Source organism: Falco rusticolus, chromosome 11 (genome assembly GCF_015220075.1).
Source record: "Falco rusticolus isolate bFalRus1 chromosome 11, bFalRus1.pri, whole genome shotgun sequence".
Taxonomy (NCBI): Eukaryota; Metazoa; Chordata; class Aves; order Falconiformes; family Falconidae; genus Falco; species Falco rusticolus.
In genome coordinates, this window is record NC_051197.1 from 26,061,728 (window position 1) to 26,079,788 (window position 18,061).

The 18,061-nt window shown below is 59.2% G+C and overlaps 1 protein-coding gene across 1 annotated transcript; it reads right to left on the bottom strand.

Annotated features, from left to right (window-relative positions):
• Nucleotides 1–6,277: 6,277 nt before the first annotated feature.
• CRIP1 (cysteine rich protein 1) lies at nucleotides 6,278–10,473 on the bottom strand. Its single transcript, XM_037404391.1, has 5 exons — nucleotides 10,357–10,473; nucleotides 7,334–7,428; nucleotides 7,158–7,215; nucleotides 6,983–7,030; nucleotides 6,278–6,633 (listed from the first exon to the last, which is right to left on the bottom strand). The coding sequence occupies exons 1-4, from the start codon at nucleotides 10,394–10,396 to the stop codon at nucleotides 6,990–6,992; spliced, it is 234 nt and encodes a 77-aa protein (XP_037260288.1). The 5' UTR covers nucleotides 10,397–10,473; the 3' UTR covers nucleotides 6,278–6,633; nucleotides 6,983–6,989.
• Between the last annotated feature and the right edge of the window lie 7,588 nt (nucleotides 10,474–18,061).

The following is an 18,061-nucleotide window of genomic DNA, read 5'->3' on the forward strand; positions in this document are numbered from 1 at the left end:
TCTGCCCTGGCACCAAGGCAAGCTGCTGCCGCAGCGAGCACAGCGAGCGGGACCACAGTGGGAAGAGATGGTCTGGGCTTATATTGAGATGCCAGGGATGCTCCTCCTGGGGAGAGGTCACCGGGCTTCACCCTCGCTGGGTTCCAGGGGCTCGCACGATGCCGTGCAGCCACGCAGCCGACCATTTTCAGCACATGTGTCAGCTGGGGTCATTTCCGCCGCGGGTGACTCAGCCGGGCCCAGAGGCCTGTTTGCGCCTGCACCATGGCAACCCGCTGCCGCAGACAGCCCCACTGCTGGTGGCGTTGCCAGAGATGACAGCCACATCACATTGCCTCATGCAGATTGTATGCAATAACGGCGATCTCTGCTCGCTCCGGCAGCAGCACAGCTTCCTGATGCCACCACAGCCCAGCCCTGCCAAAGGGAAGGTGTGAGCTCTCCTTCTGGGAGAACAACCACTTTGTTCTTTTATTTTTATTACTTTTTTTTAATGCTTTTATCCCTGTGCAGGCGCAGGCAGGAGCCAGCCTGTCTCCCGGCCAGGTCCCCAGGCCGTGCACGGGTGCTTCCCAGGCTCCACCGGCAGCTCAGGGCAGCCGAAGTTCCTCGCTCCTCTCCTCTCCCCTTCTCCTCCCTGCAGCAGCAGCAGCTGAGCAGACACCGCAGCAGAGCGCAGCTGCTCTCCCTGCCCGCGCAAAGGAGGCTTTGGGTGGCCATAGCATGTCACTCCCGGAGCAGATCAGGCAGGCTGCACCATTTCCTATTGCAGATGTTTCCAGCTCCTTCCCAACACCCTCCCTGCTCTTTTATACATGCACTCTCTCCCTTCGCTGGGATGCCAGGTTAACCTGAGCAGGAAAAGGCACAGCCTGGCAGCAGGGCAAACAGCACACTGCCAGGAAGGAGCAGAGGAGCCCAAGGGCTGTGAATACCAGCTGCCTGCAGAGCAGGGTAGGCCTGCAGTGATGCTGGGCCCCACCCCGCCTGGGGAAGGGTCAGGGATCACAGCTCCCACCAGGCACAGAGCAGCCCCAGCATCTGATGATAATGATGATCTGTTGTGGGCTCATGTCTCCATCAGCCAAGCAGCCCTCCCTGGCTGGGGAGGGGATGGTTCCTTCTGGACCAGCCACCTGGCATCTCTGCTGCTGTAGTCCCGCTGTCAGCACGCTCAGAGCAGCCACATCAGGTTGCAGATAGGCACCTCCTGGCCCCAGAGCCATGAGCTGCCTCCTGGCATCATCCTCACCCATAGGCGCAGGGGGTGCTGATACTGCTGGCATGCAGGTTTCCTGGACGTGGTGAGTTTGCCTGCAATAGGCCTGTGTGTGAGCTGTAGTGCCAAAATTGAAGGTCAGCTCCCAGCAGTCTGATGCTTAAGATAGGCATTGGCATTTCAGGCCCTCTGATGGAAGGTCTGCACTTTCACTATGATAAGTGAATTGGGAAGGATTAGAAAAAAAAGATCTGAGACCTCACAATTCTCTGTTCTCAGGAGTTTCACCCTTTTCTTTTTACTCGGATAGCTGAGCTGATGTTCTTCTGCACTGAGGGAAACTCCCGAAGAGACAGCGGCTATGGTGGGAAGCTTTTGCACCCTTCTGCCTTGGAAACTCTCCTTATTTCCTTGAAAATAACACAAGAGATCTGAAAGTAAAATGCAGCTCTAGTGCCTGATGCCAACTTTTCGTGGGCTCCTGGATGAGGAGAGCCACTGAGGACCTGGCAAACCTCCACAGGGCTCTTTGCACCCAGCTCCTCTCCAACACTGGATCAGCAGCAGCAGGCATGGGGTGATGGTGGAACAGCCCATCCCCTCTCCATCTTGCTCCCTGATTAAACCTTAGTCTCCAGTACCATGATTCATGGTCTCGTCTGCTGCTTGTTATGCCCCTAGCCATCTCCCTTCTCCAGAGCCCCCCTGCCTTCAGTATCTTCAGCTGCTTCAGTATTTGCTGGGGATGTTGTTCTGCACCAGGAACAAGGTTTGACCCTCTGCCACCTCTGCAAAGCTGTTTCTGCTGGCGGGATGGGGCTTCCCCAACCTGCTGCCTTGCAGAGCTGGGCAGGGAAGTCCCAGCTCACTCTGCAAGCTTGCAGAGCTCCTGCAGCTCGACATCAGCTGCATGGTCCCCTTAACCATTGCCCAGATGAGACAGGCAGATTTCTGAGATGTTAAGAGATAGGCAGACACTTTCTTGACCTAAAAGATATCAGAGCACTTCAAGCTTAAGACAAATCAGCCTTAAAAATAACTGAAGCAGTGGTGAGCCAGATACCACCCAGCTGCAGGCTGGCTTTGTCCCCACGAGCCCTGTGCAGCAAAGAACAGAAACTCCTGCAGCCACAGCCCCCATGCCACACTCCCCCGGCCCTGGCTGCACCCTGCCTGTCCCTGAAAGGGACACAGCTTTATTGGCAGAAACACACCATCAGGGAAACAAACCGCTCACCACCTCACGGCAGGTGCCTGGCTGCATGTGTGCTGCAAGGGCCTCTGTGTCCCCAAGGTGCCGGAGCCTGCATGGCTGAGACACCAAGGCACTGCAAGGGAAGTGCCAGAGGTGTCACGTCAGTCCTGCCAGGGGAGGGTTGGTGGCCCTGCCAGCGTCTCAGCAAGGCAGTGTTGAGCCAGACCCCCCAGCTCCCCAGCACGTTAGCCCCATTGCGAGCTGCAGCCCACCGCCACAGTCAGGCTGGCAGGACACAGCCCTGTCCCTGGGCTGTGGCTGACGCTTTGGCTAAGGACAGCGCTGGGGAGCGATGCTGAGGGCAGCACCCTGCTGCAAGGCTTCCAGCCTAAGCCATTCCCCGTGCCAGCTGCAGGCTCAGGGACACATCTGTCCCCTCCTTCGGATTAAGGTCTGTTCCATCTGTGCTAGGAGAAAGACGCAGGGCCAGGGAGCCCACCCTGGCCCCTCCTGCCTGCACCCTGCCACCACTGGGGGCTGAAGCAACACCCATACTTCTTACAGACCAGCTGAAGGACACACACCCACCCCCCTTTCTGCCCCCTTTCTCCTTTTTTCTTCTGTACAGAAAACCACAGAGCTGGGGTGGGGAACAGCAGCAGTTTAGTATCTGAACCCGTCCTGTTTCCTGTCCTTTGCCAAAACCTCTTCTGCTTCCCTACCCAGGGCGCTGGGGCTCGCCCACACCCAGCTGCCCCAGAAACGGGGATGTTGTTTGTTTTTTTTTGTCACAGTGATGAAGTGTTTATAGCAACTATCACCCCACAATCCACAAACCTCACTGATCTCAGACCAAACTTCCGAAACAATGACAGAGAAAGCACAGCCCTTTCCTCCAGGGTCAGCAACCGTGGCGTTTCAGGTCACTGAAACAGCAGACCTTCGTGCTGGGCATCACCATGCTGGAGATCACCCGACACCTTTTGCTGTCCCAGATGGGCACCTCAAGGCTGTGGTCATGCCCTGACCCCCCCCGTGATGGCATCGATACCCCTGTGGCTGCTGACCAGGTGGGATGTAGGGGTGGGAGCATCTGGCAGGCCACACCGAGCTGGCATCCCTGGGCTGCTTCCCCAAGAAAGCTGGGATTTGCCCTGAGCATCCTGCTCTCACCATCATCCCTGTTGCAGGAGCAGCAGAGCCAGGGCATCGCCACACTGGGAAGGAAGGGATCGTCCCTGCCTTTCCCCAGCTCCTGCTGGGGGTCAGAGCTGAAAGCATCGCAGATGAGCTGCGCTGGAAGCCACGCTGCTGCCTGTCTGCACAGCTCGTGCTCCAGACCACAGAGATTTACTGTTCAGTGGAGAAAAGACTATGGCTGCTGACAGCCCACCTCCCCAGCCCACCGGCCGCTGCTGAGCCTCGCTGCGCATCCGAGGGGAGCGCCTGGCTTGGCTGTGGGTTTCCTATCCAAATGTGATACAGCTGTTTCTGCTTCCTCTCCAAAGACCAAAGCGAGTTTTAAGAAATCAATTTATTGTGTTATTTTCTTTGACTAAGGCTCCTTGCAGATGTGACCTGCGTCTGAACTGCCCAACCTCACTGCATCGAGGCTGGAGCAGGCAGAGAGCGTGACTTGTACAAGCACCGCGCTGGGAGAGGAGTAACCTGACAGCAAGTCCTGGGACTAAAGGCCATTTCTATGGGAGTGCCTGTGGCAGGGCAGGCGGAGAAACAGGATGCTCCGAAGGAACTTTTTGGGTACCAATACCCAAGGGCTTGTCCCCAGAGCTTGCTTGAGGGACCCCCAGTTTTTAACCCCACACACATTCGGCACAGAGTGAGGCAGCTGCCGTATCAAGTTTAGCTTCTTTGCAGATTTCCAGAGGCTGCACAGACCTCACACAGCTCAGTTCCTACATCCCACCACGCACCCAGGGCAGGGAGAGCCATCCCCAGCCACCACACCTACACCTGGTATGGGTGGCAGGGACCAAAGCAAAGGGCAGCCCTGTGCAGCACGCTGCTAACAGCAACATGCTAACTCCTGCCCGAGCTGTGGCTGCTGCCCACAGAACAAGGCTTTCAGCTAAAGGCTGGATTGCCCCAGCCTCTCCCTGGGTTCCATACCTCCCAGTGGTTCCCTGCTCCTCCCTGCTGGTTTGGCCCCTTGCACCTGGAATTAGCTGCTCCTGAAAAGTTTTGGTGCAGGGCCCTGATGGGAAAGACCTGCAGCCCAATTCATGGGTCCCTCTCCCAGCTGAACACACTTCTACAAATCCAGCAGAAGATCAAGCTTGTGTTTGCCACTATTTTTAATGCCCAAGGGTAAACTCTATCTCACTGGCATGCTTAAAGCTGCCGAGATTATATCACTAGTTTGCTTTGAAGCCAGCTTCACAGAGGAAAGCCAGGTCCCCGTGCCCCAGGGGCGGGCTGGGTGCCAGCAGCCATGCAGAGCAGGACTGTGGCATCTCACTGGCCGGGAGCCATGGGTGCTGGGATGCCTGGGAGGCTGCTGGCAAGGGCAGTAGTGGGAGTGGAAGAGCAGGGGGCCCTGCAAGCCCTGGCTGGCTGGGAGGTGTGGTGGTGGCCCACCAGCAATAGCTGGGGTTTGCCTTTGACACGGACGCCTGCGTTTGTTGTGCTAACTGGGTGGGAGGCCAGGCACCACCAGCTGCTCAAGTGTGTCCCACTGAAGTGTGCCTAGTGGGTGCAGAGACTTTTTGGCATCAAGCACATGGGAACGTTTTAAGATGCTTATCAGATCGGGCTGCTTCTGACACCAAAGATTTTTACATTGGACACATCCCTCTGACCCCTGAGGGTTTTGGACAAGTCCCAGGAAGGCTGGCGTGACAGTAAGATGCAGAGCAGTCTCTAAGGAAATGCATGCATAAACTGTAGACAAAAATATCCCAGTGTATGACAAAGTATTTCTGAATATGTAAATGGTGTGGTTCAGGTTAAAGAAAGACACGGTTAAGAAACCATTTTAGAAACATCCCTCAAGCTGACAGTTTTTGCATCTGTCAGTACTGTTCTTCCAGCAGGGCAAAGAGGCTGAAACATGAAAGAGCAAAATGCTTGCAAGGCAGCTCTCACCTTGTAATGCTGCACCTTTGCTTTCCCTACCGAGGGAGGCTGGCCCGGCCTCGCCAGTAGCCTCCTGCCCTATTTGGCCTTTTCACATGGCTACTCAGAGTGAAAGCAGCAGATACCAGCTTTGCCTGATGTGGCAGTCTGCTGCCGCCCATCCAGACACCTCTGTGCCCCAACTGGGGACTGCGAAGTGCCATCTCAGATCCAGGAGCACAGAACTGGGGGCTGCCCATGGGCACGGCTGTCCAGCAGGCACTGCCAGGGGCTGGGACATGGCCAGGAGGCCACTGAGTGCCACAGGGACCTCAGGTCAGCCATCTCCCTTGTCCAGCAGCACTGCACGCCTCTGCTTTAACCCCATGACAGCCACAAGCATCAAGAGGTGGCTCCACACTCTAGACTTCTGCAAACATCATGACACAGACCCAGTGAGGTTGTGGGTGGGGTAGGACCTTCCCCCCAAGCCCAGGGAGACCCTGACCCTGGACAAGCACCGGCACGACACCCACCGCTCTTTCCTTTGGGGCGCACTCAGCTCCGGTGCCCGCAGCACCCTGGGGCTGTTCTCACCCCCCAGAGCTCAAGCAGCCCCTGGGGTGGGCAGCCAAGGGCAGGACCCTGCGCACACCAGGAGCAAAAGCACGTGGAGCCATCCACACGGTGAGGGGCTTGATCCAGAAGCCACAGGAGTCCTTAAGCAAGCAGCAAACACTTTGCAAGCGAGCCCCACAGGACTCCGGTTACAGAGCACAGCAGCGACATGGGAGAAGCATCTTTCAGTTTATTAAAGACTGAGAATACAACTGTGAGCCCAGCCAGGAGAGCCGGGTGCCAGAAGCAGGGCTGGGTTTTGGCTGGAAGGGTGCGGTCTCCTCTCCAGGCAGCCTTCAGCAATACCAGCCAAGTTTCCTATCCGGCAAGGCGTCCCAACGCCCCCATCCCAGCAGTGCTCCACCTGGAGCGGAGCCCCTCTCCGCACCAGCCCCAGCCTCGGTTACTTATTGCTTTTCATGTGCTAGTCTAGTACAGAATGAATCAAAAACAAAACAAAAATGCATGTCTGTCGCGGTGTGTTTGTGCTCTCTTCAGGCTGTGCTGGGAACCCTGGCCGTCAGACCTGGAGAGGGATGAAAGAGAGGGGCAGATGAAGTCAGGCTGGGCTGGGAGCAGGGACATCCCAGGGACAAAGGCACTCCAGGACAGAGCCCGTCTTTGCTGACAGGCCACAAAGCAAAAGCCTTTGGTGTCCGCTGCCAGAGCTAAGGTGACAGTCACTTGGGGCTGGCAGAGAGGAGGAGCTGGCACCCAGCAGGTTGCTCCCAAGCACTGGCGTGAGGGCTGGGAGTCACAGCCAGCCCGGAGAGACGCCGTGGCACACCTGCCTTCCCCGCTTGTCCCGGGGAGGACAGCCCCAGCCAGCCCACGGAGCCAGAGGCGGGAGGGGAGCTCCAAGAGGAGGCACCAACCTGAGGTTTACTTGAACGTGTGGCTCTCGGCTCCTCCCCGGCCAAACCCTGGAAGAGAGACAGAGCGGGCTCAGCATCATTGCGGGACGGTGAGTGCACCAAGGGATGAGTGTCACTGAGAGACGGGAGCCCTGAGCCCCCTTCCCTCCCACAACCCCAGCCACAGTGGCCCTACCTTTGGGCCCGAACAAGGCAGCATAGCAGGGGTGGTTGCAGTATGGCTTGCCATCGTGCTGTGGGGAGAGAGAAAGAGCATCAGCCCCTACCGCCCTTCAGCTCCATCTCTGCCCATCCCACCCTTCCTGCAGCCCCTAGCTGCAGAGGACAGCGACCTGCTGGCAGCAAACTCACCTCTGCATGGCCTCCAGATGTCAGGGTCTTGTTACACTTCTCGCATCTCAAGCAGGGCCGGTGCCAGTCCTTCCCCAGAGAAGTCACCTTCTCAGCTGCCACGGAAAGGAGATGGGTTAGTTGAGGCCCTAACCAGGCACAACAAGTTAAGGTTTCGCGGGTTGGCCTCCCTGTCATCAACCCTAGGGAGGACTTTTCTGGGCTTTTCTTAAGTCTACCTGTCCAGGACAGAAAGCACCATGTTTCAAACCCAGGAGCTCACTGTAAACACACAGGTGCCTGGATCTGAAACAGCAGTGCCATGCCCAGGATGAGCATCACTGCATCCATGCAGACAGGCTGATTTCTATCCATCTTCCAAAGATCTGAGGACCTTGCTCCTTCCCATGTCAGCCGGCAAGGGGATGACTTTCTTCCCAGCCAGCTGGAGACCCAACGATCACTAGAGCTGGCAGGGGCGAGGGGGGGATGCTGGTGAGAACCAGGGAGGCAAAGCCATCGCCACACCCTGCCAACACAAACGAGCCACCAGCACTCTGCCCACCGCTCCAATTCCACATGCACCACGGCAAACCAGAGCAGGGCTGAAGCTTGGCCGGGGTTCAGGCGGCTGTGGGGGAGACAACATGCTGTTTGCTGGAGCTGGGATGTGTTTATGGAGAGAGGGGGGAACACAGGGTGGCTTTTAATTGCAGCACGGTGGGGGAGGAGGGTATTTTCTGCAGACGTATGTGCTCTTCATATTGGCAGCTTCACTCCTGGGGATTTCTTAAGTGATAAAGCAGAGCTTTCCACAGGGCCCTGTCAGAGCCAGGTCTGAGCACGCTCCCCACGCCTGCAAAAAGAGGTTGAGCAGTGGCACTGAGCGGCTGCTGGCAGCGGGCGCCCCGGGGGGCCCTTGGCAGCCTGGAACACCTCTCCTTTGGAGTCCAAATATACCCACAACAGCTCAGGCAAAGAGCAAGCCAACGGCTGCAGAGGTGGCAGCGGGGGCAATGCCCAAATGTCACGAGGCAGCCCCGCTGCCATCTCCCAGCAGACAAAGAGTCTCCTGTGCTCATAACCCAGTGGGGGCTGCAGTGTCCTCCCCCCGAGCACCCTCAGGAGCCCGAGCCGGGCCCATGGTGGGACTCTCCTGTCACAGGGTTTCTGGAAGGCACTCGGCTTCCCCACCGCTCACATAAGCATTGCACCAACGTTCGGGCAGGGGCTCTGCCAAGGCTCGCTGCAGTGGGGCCCCAGCGGCTCTCAGCCATGCAGGCGAGATTCCCCTGGAAAGGTGGTGGTGGCCCTGCAAAACCCATCCCCGGTCCCCTTGGCATCCTCTCCTCCTCACCCCTGCTCTGTTACAGACACGATTTGGCCGAAAGCAGCCCGAGGCATACCCGAGCAGCACTGCCAGGCACCAGGAGCTCTGGGGTGCTCCAGAGCAAGGCTTGCTCTGCCTCCTCTGCCAGCGCTCCTTATCTGCAGGCACAGAAATCAGGCGGCAAGCTTGGTTCTCCAACAGCTTTTGAACCCTCCTCAGCCTCTGTATCAACAGGCGTTTCGTAATAGCAGCCTGATAAGCACAGGGCTAAAACCCCTCCTTGGTCAGACAGCCCCATACCAGCACTGCCACACCTGTGGGCATGGCAAACACAGCTCGCCCCAGTTGGGATCAAAGCAGATCCATAGAGAAAGGCAGACACTGACCAGCACCTTGGTAGCTGCTGGTATCAAGCCATGTGGGTAAATGAGGTGCCCCAAGACCCTTGGTTGCAGGAGGGAGACACAAACTGTATTGTGCCAACCCCCCACCTCAAAGCCTAGCTGAAGGGTGAGTTTAGACAAAGCGATGTTCGCCAGCCACAGGAGCCACGTCCCAAGCAGCACTGCAGGCAGCAGCACCCGCGCCAGCCCCAGCACACCTCCCCAGGGTGGGCATCACCAACAGCCACGGCTCCGCGGCCCAGAGAGCAGCCCCTGCGTTTGAGCCTCCAAGTCCTTTGCCAGAGCCCAAGTAGGAGTTGGGGCACACACACGCGCGGAGCAGGAATTGGCAGAGTGAGCAGAAGTCAGTGTGGGCACTCGGGTTCCCAGATCCCTCATCTCTACTAAATTAAAAAGCAGGGAGCACACATAAGCTGCTCCCAGCAAACCCCCTCAGGTGCAGCTAAACCAGGGATGTGGGGAGGTCTGGCAGCCAGAGCCTGCCTGTTCCAGCAGCTGCTGCTGGCAAGGTGAGAGGCTCAAAGCCCCCAGATACCCTCAGGCAGGACAGCCAGACCATGGCACCAGAAGGGGCAGGAGCCTGGAGCTTTGGGGCCCCAGTCTGGAAGGAGGACATCTGCCTGAAGCCCAGTGGCAGACAGCAGCCCGACAAGGCTCACCATTACCCTGCAAAGGTGGCTTAAAAATAACACCCCAGCGGTGTCATCTCACCATGCTAAACCACACAAGCCAAAATGTGGGCAACCCACGGACCCAGGAACGTGCCCGAGGGCAGGATTTGCCCTTGGGAAGGTGCTTACTCGCCTGCACCAGCTTTCAGAGCAGCAGGCTGCGCTGGCCAGGCCTTTGGGCTTCAAACTGGCATGGGGCTGTGGGCAATGGTGGGAAAGAACCAGGGCTGAGCCCCGTCTGCAAGACTGGGGGTACCCAACTGCAGCCCGCATCCCACTGCAAGGCACCTCCTTGGGTGGATTTATAAGGGCCACCCCCCCACACCCCCACGGCACCCCGGGGACCCACAGCGCAGAGATGCACAGCTTTGGGGCACCCCAAGAACGGGCAGTGATGGGGTGCCCAACACCAGGGCACGCCGGGGACCCACAGCGCAGGGATGCGCAGCTTTGGGGCACCCCAAGAACTGGCAGCGATAGGGCACAGAACACCAGGGCACCCAGGACCCGCAGCGCCGTGGTGCCCGGGGATCCCAAGCCCGGTGGGGTGCGGCATCGGCGCACCCCGGCTGAAGCAGCGCGACAGCCCCGCGGTCCCCGCGGCTTAGGGGCGGCCGGGGGGGCGCAGGGAACCCTTACCGAAGTAGACCTCCTTCTGGCAGCGGGGGCACTTGGGCATGGTGTCGGCTCGGCTCGGCTCGGCTCGGCGCCCCGGCTGTGGGATGCTGCGCGCGGCCCCGCCGGAGTCACTGGCCGGCCGCCCCGCCCCGCCCCGCCCAGATGTGCGGCCCCGCCCGCAGCTGGAGGCACCCGCCCGGAGCACAGCCTGCAGGGGCTCCCAGGGCGGGGCCCTGACCCCTAGCCCCTCCTTGCGTCCTGCACCCCCTGCCCCCTGCAATCCCTCCAGCTGCACCTCCTGCACCCTTTCCATCACCCTTTGCACCCCTGCGCCCTTTGCATCCTGCAGCCCCACGCCAGTTGCACCCCTTGCACCCCTACATCCACGGCACCCCACATCCCCTGCACGCCCCACACGCTGCAGCCCTGCCCCCTCTGCACCCCAGGCTGCTGCAGCCTGGCTCCCTGCCCATGCTTGTGCTGTGCCGGGCCGAGAGCCCCACTCGTAGTGGGGCTGGAGGTGTGATTGGCATCTGCCGGTGTGGGGCTGGAGGTGTGATTGGCATCTGCCGGTGTGGGGCTGGAGGTGTGATTGGCATCTGCCAATTAACCGTGCTCCCAGATAAAGAATCACGTGTGCTGACCACCAGGGCTCACCCCCTCCCAGCACAGATCTGTTTTCTCCCGAGAGGGTGTAAAAGCTGACCCTCGGACAGGGCGTCCCGCCCGTGGGGAAGGTTGGGGTACAAGGCGAAGCAGGAGGGAGCTGTGGGGCTGTAACCCCTCTCTTGCAGGACCTCAGGAATGGTGTGGGTGCAGGACGCGGCTGCGCTCACTGTGGAGAAGCAGCCCATCTGTGTCGCTAACTGTTGTCATTTTATTAGGAGCGAGGACTTGCTGTTCCTTTGCACTTGGCTGTGAAGGAAATGAAAAGCCTATCCAAAGGTCTGTTTTGTATGAAACAATCCTCCCCAGGGCATGTTGCCGTGCTGGAAAGGTCATGAGGGCTGGTGAAACCCAGCGCCAGGACGCCTAGTGTCTGCCTCCCGAAATGCAGGGCACCCCTCGCCTGCGCAAACAGGGCCCCCTCGGCACGGGAGCCCACCCGTGGGTGCAGGGGGACAGGCAGCAAGCTGTGCCCAGAAGCAAAGTTCACAGTTCGGCTGGGATTGCTTTTGACCCAGCCTGGCTCCAGCCTCCCTTCCCAGTGGGATCCCTCATCCTGCTGATGGTCCTCGCTGCTGCCGGTGGTCCTGGGCTCACCCTGCCAGCTGGCAGCCCCACCGCCGGCTGGGGAGCCCCTCCGGTGGGCTGCTGCAAGGAAGCCGCTGGGCTCGGCGGGGGGCTCGGCAGCCCTCTCTGGCAGCGGCATCGCTGGGAAGCCCACTCCCGGCTAAGGCACGAGTCACACTCAGTGTCTTACAGCATGGAAAGAGAGAGGTGTCCTGCAAGGACTGTCACCTCCACCCTGCCTCCTCGCAGTTCTTCCTCCGCCGAGGCACTCCACACGTGCCAGCGCTGTATTTGAGCCACACCACCTTCCCCTGCACCAAGCCGCAGCACCCCACAAGTGCCCGGCTGCATTACCCAGGCCAGGACCCCCTCCCCACCCCACGCAGGGTGCAGCTGGCACCCTGATGAAACACAGGGACAGGGCACGTCCTCTCCCCTCTCCGGTGGCCCTGCCTCCCCTCCCACATGGTGCCAAGCTGCTTTGAGGCCACTGCCCGGCTAGGACAGCCATCTCCAGCTGTGCTCCCTTTTAAGGCAGGTTTTATGCCAGCAGGCAGCTGAAAACTGGCCTCTCGCAGGTCTCCTCCAGCTGGCCCAGCCCTGTGGCCAGTCCCCGTGGACCCCTCAGCCCACCTCCTCCTGCAGCAGGAATGCTCCCACCCCGGCCGGGGCAGCCTGTGCCCCCGCATGGCACCATACACCGACTGACCCGGCTGCTGACGCACCGCCCAGCCACCCCCTCCCCTCGCTTCCCTCAGGCGCTTACTGGAAACCGTTCACAGGACAGAGCGGGCACAAAACCGGCGGCAGCTCTCACAAAGCAGGCGCCACCGAGCCATGCACCGCTCTTTGCCAGCCCTGCCCACGTGGGGCCATATGCCTGATGTCCGCCCCCACGGCCCGTGCTTTAGCCCTGCCAGCCCTGCCATGGGGATGCATACACCTTGGGCTACCCCAGCCCACTTCACCAAGGGGTGAGCCAAATTGTGGTGCTGGTGCACCGCGCAAAGCTATGGGGCATTACAGTGAGCCAATATCAGGGTGAAGGCTGCTGCAGGACAGCAGCCCCCATTTCTACACCGCACCAGAGCCATGCATGCATCCTGCCTATCACCGCTACCCCACTCTTGCCCCATTGATCAGCAGGCGCTCACAGCAGCAAGGCAGCGCAGCAAAGCAGAGGGCCCCCAGCAGAGAGAGAGGAAGGGCTGCAGGTGCTCCCGGATCACGGCAGCAGCTCGGGACCCCGCAGGATGCGGCCTCTTTCACCTTTTACGGGGAGTGAGTCCATAAACACTCTGGAAGCTGGTGTGTGAAACCCATCAAGATGCCGCAGCAGGGCAATAAACCAAGCCCCCGCCAGCCTGTGCTGGAGGGAGCTGGCTGGGAACACTGCGGCAGCCCGATGTTTGAGGTCACCACGCCTTCTGCCATCTGGGGTCCCCCCGGGAGCCAAAACCAAGCTGCAACTATCTGTGAGCCATTCCAGAGCAGCAGCAAGCTCACGCCTGTGCAGCGGGATGCTGCCCGTGGTGCCGTGCCTGTGGACACGAGGAGGGGCAGGGAGCAGGCAGCTCTGCTGTGGGCAGAGGCAGCTCCAGGGAGCAGCAGGAGAGGGGCAGGGGCGGTGTCTTCAGCAAAACTAGGTACCAACCCAAGCATGGCTTCAAAGGGAGGTTTTCATAGCCTGGAAACAACCTAGCTGACACCAACAGAGAACAGCCCCCTCTGCAAATCACAGCTTTATCTTATCTGGAGACCTTGTTCCAGCTAATTTGACCATTAAGGCAGAGCAGCCTCAGCTGTCTGTGCCCTCTGCTAGGAATCTGGGTGAGGCTCAGTCCCAGAGCATCAGGCGCCATGGCTCACCGATGGCATAGCAACAGCCCTCAGGAAAATCTGGGCTGTCCCATTTGTTTGTTTGGGTGGCGTTGTTATGGCCAGGGTCTCCTCCCCACTCCCTTGGCAAGAACCAGCACCAGCTCCCAGGTCCTTCTGTGGCAGATCTTATGCAAGGTCCAAGCAGCCCCCAAGGGCCCCCCAAGAGTTTCCCAAGCTCCTGGGCATGCTGCAGCTGTGGGCACACGCTGCCTGCCCAAATACCCCCCTTGAGCAACTTGGCCCTGGTGATTATCAGAGTAATGACTGGAAAAGTCACCGGCATTTGAGCGGGCAGGGCGGGTAACATAAGCCGATTTGGGTTTGTTTTGCTAACACAGCACGAGAAAACAGCTATTTCCGCGTAGGAAACCAGCCCATCTGCCAGAGCAGCAGCTCCCAGCTCCCCTCCTGCACCCCTCGCTGCAGTGGCATAGGGGCTCCCATGCTTCTCACAGCACAGCCAGCCTCCCAGTGCGCTTGCACAACAGGGAGACGATGCGCTGGTGAAGGCACGACCCAGGGGCTGGTGGCATCCTGGTCCAGCATTTTCCCAGCATTTACACAACTGTGAGTCCTGCAAAATCTCCCTCCCCAGCCAGCCTGCACTTCTGCAAGTCAAGGGTCTACTCAGCCAAGATGATTTGTTGTAAAGTATGCCCTACCCAGCTCAGCAGGGGACTCTAATTTGACAAGAAAATTATAGGGTGGCTTCAAACAAGCCCAGCAGAGGCTGGGGGGAGCTGCCAAGCGCGTGATCCCATCAAAAGGCCCGCGAGGTGCTGGTGCTGTGAAGCGGCACGGGGTACCCGCGGTGGGGGGCCGGCATGTCGTCCCCCCCCACTCGCCTTCCATCACCTCCGGATTTGCACGCGGCTAATCCCATTACCGGCTGGCCAGGAAAACAACAGCACGAAGGCGGCTGTCAGGGCAAATTACACCCCGAGGAAAAACTCTGGGGTACGTCTTCATAAAGCTGACAGGCGGCCGATGGCTGGGAGTAATTGGGAACAGGACGGCAGCGGGAAAGGCAGTGCGGGAGCGGGGGGCTTGGGGAAGGGGCTGGGAAGGGGCCCCCCTGGGGGCACGCTGCCGCTGGTGCTGCAAAGCCCTGAACAGTTTGAGCCTGCGAAGCACGCTCGCTGCCATGCCCAAACCTCCGCTCGCTGCCCTCCTGGATGCGGCGCAGAGGCTGTTCCGCCGGCAGCATGGGCAATCACACCGCCGTTTCTAGCAGAAACTGTAAAAACATATTCCAGGATGGTTAAAGCAGCTGGCTGCCCACAGCAGTCACTTGTCAGGTCAGCTCTCAAGAGCCAGGGTGTGAATTATTATCATCCAGTTAATATTACACTGCGTGAGCAGTAACAAACAGAGGAGCCCCAGGGCCAGCTCCCCAGGGCTCGGCGGGATGGGGGGAGCCCAGCTGCCAGGGAGGTGCGGGGCTGCCCGCGCAGGGCCATGCTGGGGATGCATCTGGGACTTCCATCCGTGGGACACGGCAGTGTGGTAGCCCTCGCCCGCCTCTCCAACCCCCCCAGGACCCAGTTACTTGGAAAATCTCCTCCAATTTCATCCGGGCACCGCTCCCCCAGTTTCCCTGAGTACAGTCTGGCCAAAGTCTCTGCTACCATCTGCTCTTTTCTGCAAGCTTTCCATTAGCGCCAGCCCAAGGAAACCTCTTGGCTAAATCCCGCTGGGGGAGGGTTTGGTGCATTTTCCTGGCACAGCCCCGGCTGTTTCTGTTGTGGCTCTCAAATCCAGCCAGGATAGTCGAGGAAGCAACGCCCGCTGCCTTGGGAAGCCACCCAACACCCATGAGGCATCGCCTCTGCCTGCTAGGGAGATGCACATGCGTGCTGGGGGCTGGCAGGGAGCGTGGGCACCGCTCAGGGGCTGCTCACAGGGGACCAGTGCCAGGGACCACCTCGCCAGCCCTGCCCTGGCATGGGGTGCTCACCCAGCAGTGCCGTTTGCCCTGGGCTGGGTCCAGGCTGTTGACACCACACCTATTCCTGGTTAAAAATTCACTGGAGGTGAGGCGAAGGGTTTGTAGAGGTATTTGCTTTCTCTGACAGCACACAGCCCGGCGTGGTCATGCTGTGGTGACAGCGCAGGGAGTAGGATATAGCTGCTCCACTCTGCCTTACCCAGCCAAGGCGGAGGGTCAGGACGGAGCCAGAGAGGGGAGAACACGAGGAGGAACTGTAGGTTTGTACAGCATTAGCAGCATGCACACCTCTGTCCCACCAGCACAGGTTTTCTTCCCCCAGCAAGCAGCCCCAGGGCACTCCAGGAGCCCCTCTGAGCCCCCAGGGTGGTCCCCCAGCTGCCCACCCCACCTGGAAACCCACTGGTGATCTGAAGGCTGCTACAGAACCCAGCTGACATCGGGAGGGGGGGGCGGGGAAATTCCCCTACAGATGCAACAAGCTGGGGAGCCGCTGAGGGATGAAGCCAGCACCAACCAGCACCAGCAGCTCTCCCTGTGTGCACTGGCAGGGGGATTTACAGCCCAAATCTTCCTCATCTTGCTTTTATGCCATTCCCCCTCCTTCATCCCTGCCTGCTCTCCTCCACCCTATCCAGTATTTATAACCAGTCCTTTAACCTCCCTCTGGGGCCAAGCCAAAGCCCGGCCAAGGCAGGGAGAGCCGCACCACTGACTTCAGGGAGTATCAGAGCCAGTCCTCGGCCCTTGCAGAAGCAAGCTGGGCTTACTGGGTCACTTTCAATATCCCATCTTAAATCACATCTTCCAGCACTTCATCCCTTTTGGCTTCTATTTAGTGACTTCCCAGCAAACGCTTTAAATTTGTCTTGCTTCGCTGCCCAGCTGTGCTGCTCTGGCCCCCAGCACATCAGAGCCGTGCTGCCAGCCACAGCCATGCTGTCCTGCTGTCTCCCTGCGTTTCAGGAGCCCCTCCACACTGCCATGGTTGCATCTCCCTTTCCGGCTCAGATGTTGCAGTACAGGGCTGCCCTCCTCATTCCTACCCCCACCAGGTCCCTCCCTGGTGTTTTCCACGTGTGTAGCCTGCTGTGCCCCGCCGGGACCAGCCTTTGACCACAGTCTCTTTCCTGGGTCACTAATGACAGTGCAAGCGATGTTGCCCTGTTTCTGGTGGTGCCAGCACCCTCAGTCTTCTGTTGAGAAACACCCCTAGGTGACAATCCTGCTCCTCCTGCAGCCTGGGGACACCCAGGCTGACACTCATTGGCCAGACTGCCCTTGAAACAGGTTGACCACCGGTGCATCGTGGCAGCTGGTGGGATCCCTGCCCTGCACCCAGCGAGGAGCTGCAAGTCACGGCTCCTTGCTGAGCTCCACTGGCTCCCAGGAAAACTGGGAGCCAGCGAGGGTAATTGCCCAGGACAAGTTCACAGGGCTTGGGGGCTTTCCAAGCAAAGCTGCATCCACTTTGTTCTCTATTTTTCCTCCGTACCCTGGAGAGCATGTCTGCAGTCATCAGAGCCCTCCAACTTTTTTATCCCACTAGCAAGTCCAAGCTGCAAAAAAATAAAATATTTGACAGCCCCAAGGGGAAGGATGTTTTCCAAGCCTCAAGTAAAGAAGCATTTTCAGCTCACATAGGTCTCCCAAAAATAAATCCAAAAATGCACCAAGGATTAGAGGCCAGAGCTGCCTTCTGTGCTTGAGCAAAGTGCCACTCAGCTGTGTCGGTGTCCCAGTCACCGACCCTGCAGCACAGGGGCAGCCCTGACCCCTCGGCACGCACAGGGATAGTCCCACATGGCATCCCAAAGCCCTGCTACATCCTTCAGCTTCCTGGTCTTAACACCTACCCTGTGGGTACCTGCCATACCTGGGGGCCACCTTCTGCTCTAAGGGGTGCCCAGACCCCCACCACATCAAGGGGGGAGGGGGGGGCAGTGAAGAGACATCACCCACCTGGAGCCTGAGCAGCCAGATCGTTCCTTTTGGGGTAGCAGGAAGCTGTGATAGAGGCAGGCTTCCCAGCACCCTGTTGCACAGCAGAGATGAATTTTGTCTATTTTTAATTTCACTGCATTCCCCCAATAAAACTCTCATAGGGAAAAGAAAATGTAAGCAAAAACAGAGAGAAAGAAAAAAAAAAAAGCCAGACCCAAACCAAAATAAAACCTTGCATTGGGTGGCTGCTGCCTGGGAGCAGACAGGATGCTGCACCTGCCCTGCCCTGTATCACACCCAGAACTAACCCAGGTACCAGCCATCGGGGCATCCCCTCCCATCCCTGCCACCCCAAGCTGCCTTCCTCCCTGTCTCAAGACCACTGACTTAACTAGCAGCCCTGCATCAGCTCCTTCCCACCCCTGCCGGGCCATGCGTTCGGTCTCAGGTGAGGCCCCATGTGTGCCGGGCTCCCGGCTCCAGCGAGCATCTGCCCAGAGGCGCTGGGGATGGAACCTGCTGCATGTCCCCCACCAAGGAGCAGGGCCAGTGCCCATGGTGAGGCTGGGTGCAAAGCGTGGGGCCAGGTGGGCGCTGGGGAGGGCAAACCCCTGCTGAGCTGCAAGTAGGGCGATGGGGAGCAAAATCAGCCTATGCAGCCTATTGGGGAAACTCCCTGCTGCGGGGGATTGCCACGGGCTAGCAAAAAGGCTGGCGAGT

What these genes read in the sequence shown, in the direction of transcription:
- CRIP1 (XM_037404391.1), bottom strand. Translation starts at nt 10,396, where the DNA reads ATGCCCAAGTGCCCCCGCTGCCAGAAGGAGGTCTACTTCG. An exon ending in CCAGAAGGAGGTCTACTTCG is followed by an intron (nt 7,429 to 10,356) that starts GTAAGGGTTCCC and finishes TTTCCGTGGCAG; the next exon opens with CTGAGAAGGTGACTTCTCTG. An exon ending in CATCTGGAGGCCATGCAGAG is followed by an intron (nt 7,216 to 7,333) that starts GTGAGTTTGCTG and finishes CTCTCCCCACAG; the next exon opens with CACGATGGCAAGCCATACTG.